At 40.3% G+C, this 1,969-nt stretch overlaps 1 protein-coding gene across 1 annotated transcript; it reads right to left on the bottom strand.

The window, feature by feature from the left end:
- On the bottom strand, window positions 1-1,969 carry npffl (neuropeptide FF-amide peptide precursor like). Its single transcript, XM_062416408.1, has 3 exons — window positions 1,820-1,969; window positions 823-938; window positions 1-121 (listed from the first exon to the last, which is right to left on the bottom strand). Exons 1-3 carry the CDS (start codon window positions 1,967-1,969, stop codon window positions 1-3), a joined length of 387 nt encoding a protein of 128 aa, XP_062272392.1.

Genomic DNA, 1,969 nt, shown 5'->3' with positions numbered 1-1,969 from the left:
TTATTTCTTGCCAAATCTCTGGGGCACAGCCATACTCCAGATCTGACCGGGGGCACCCTCCCAATCACGGGAATGTATCTGATCCTCCGAAAAGACCTGCCCTCTGGAGCCACGGCCAAACCTGCAAGGGAGGAGAAATAACATGGTTTAAATGAAAGATGTTGTTATACATTGTATGTGATAGACCTAAGTAATTGCAAAAAGAAAAAAACTACCTTTGATGAGGGATAAACATTGTCAGATATAAGTCACAAGCTGCAAATACCAAAATAATCATGTCTATTCAGTTCTGTTTGCTGAACTTCGACTGTATTAAAGTGATCGAAGAGGAATTACTGTTATTGCAGGTAGGTTAAAGGTAACATAAAAACGCAGGCAACAGTTTTAGTGTAATTTCAGGTCAAAAACGTGATCTAATCTTTGCCATAAGCGGGGCGGTTGGCTCCTGAGCCACTCTCACTAATGGACATCTCAAGTACATAATGTTTAACAATGAAACATATGGTACTTGTGTCATTTTAAAATTCAAACATGGAAAATAGTTGCAAATGGGAAAATGGATTTTCATTTTAGCGGCCTGGCTCTTGCAAGTTCACTGAATCTGTCAGGTGCCAGGACACATTTAGACTTATACATGTCATGTATGTTTTACCCCCCGAAAAATCTGAGTGGATGCATTTCTTGTTACAATTTGCTGCAGTGGGATATATGTTTATAATGCAGTGCTGACTCAAATTGCTATAGTATACAGTAGGCTGAAATCATATCGTTTTAAAATGACCTTTTTTTCTGTTTTTTTACATGTTCTGTTATTGCACCAACCTCTGTGGCTGATGGAGAACAGAGCTCCTCGTTTCTCTGGGAGTTCCGAGCAGCAGGGCTCTCAGCACTGAGGCGAGTAGACGGTCGTCAATGCTGTTATCTGTGTTTTCACTTTCCTGGAGCACACCGGCGTACACACACAATTACATTCACACAAACACACACCCAAACAAATGCTTGTTTCTGTATTCTCCGAAAACACATCTTGGGAACATCAAGAGTCTTAACTGTATTCAATTTTTGGTTTGCAAAGTAAACCCCAGAGGTGTCAACTCCAGCCAGTCTGCCCTGCTGTGGCAAGGGACCTTGAGATGTAGATATCATAGTAAAAAGGCAGTGAAATGTTCTTCGTGCTCACCCAAATTTCCATCTAACCTTATCTTTATGCAAAAGAAAACCCAGATCTCTCTGTCTTTTTGATATTGATATATGTGATCTGAATGTTCCTCCTTTGTCAGACTCTCGATCTTGTTCTGAATTGTCTGTTCACCCCAGAATATATTACACTATAACACAATTTGATAACAGCATGATGAAGAACACTATCTGATATCTAAATGGGTTGTTTGAGTAAGCTTGTCTGACTTGATAAAAAGCTAAAATCCCATCCACATACTGCGTCACATGGAGTGACAGACTTCTCTGAAAATGTTGGCAAGACTTGTGGTTGCGCACAGAATGTTTAATTCAGTCCAATGTGGCGCACAGTCCATATTTAAATCCTGCCTAGATACACACACTTTATTATTAACACATAATCATGTGCCTGAGATGTGTTGCAAAATTAGATTTTTATTTTCATGGGCATAAATGCCTAAATTATTGTAGCATTTCTGTGTAACATTAGTTATATGGAAGAAAACAAATGTAAATACTGTTATTTTAATGATATATGTCAATGCCACTGCCCCTGGTAACTCAAAGAGCATGTCAGAGTAGCTAAAAAGCATGTCAAAAAAAAAAGTGTTTTAAATTTGTGAGTGTTTTGTTGTCTCACCAGCCCCAGCAGGCGGTCGGCCATGTTCTCCTCTGAGCTGCCTGGCACGATGTCATTTTTGTCCAGACCACCTTGGATGTGAAGAGCCTGACTGACGCCAGCCAGAGCCATAACCAGAGCCAGAAGAGTCACCACTGCAGCTGTGTCCAT

The sequence above is a fragment of the Scomber scombrus genome, chromosome 3 (assembly GCF_963691925.1).
Source record: "Scomber scombrus chromosome 3, fScoSco1.1, whole genome shotgun sequence".
NCBI classification, from domain to species: domain Eukaryota; kingdom Metazoa; phylum Chordata; class Actinopteri; order Scombriformes; family Scombridae; genus Scomber; species Scomber scombrus.
This window is presented reverse-complemented; position numbering and strand designations above follow the sequence as displayed.

What these genes read in the sequence shown, in the direction of transcription:
- npffl (XM_062416408.1), bottom strand. Translation starts at nt 1,969, where the DNA reads ATGGACACAGCTGCAGTGGTGACTCTTCTGGCTCTGGTTATGGCTCTG. An exon ending in CCGACCGCCTGCTGGGGCTG is followed by an intron (nt 939 to 1,819) that starts GTGAGACAACAA and finishes GGTGTGCTCCAG; the next exon opens with GAAAGTGAAAACACAGATAA. An exon ending in GTTCTCCATCAGCCACAGAG is followed by an intron (nt 122 to 822) that starts GTTGGTGCAATA and finishes CCTCCCTTGCAG; the next exon opens with GTTTGGCCGTGGCTCCAGAG.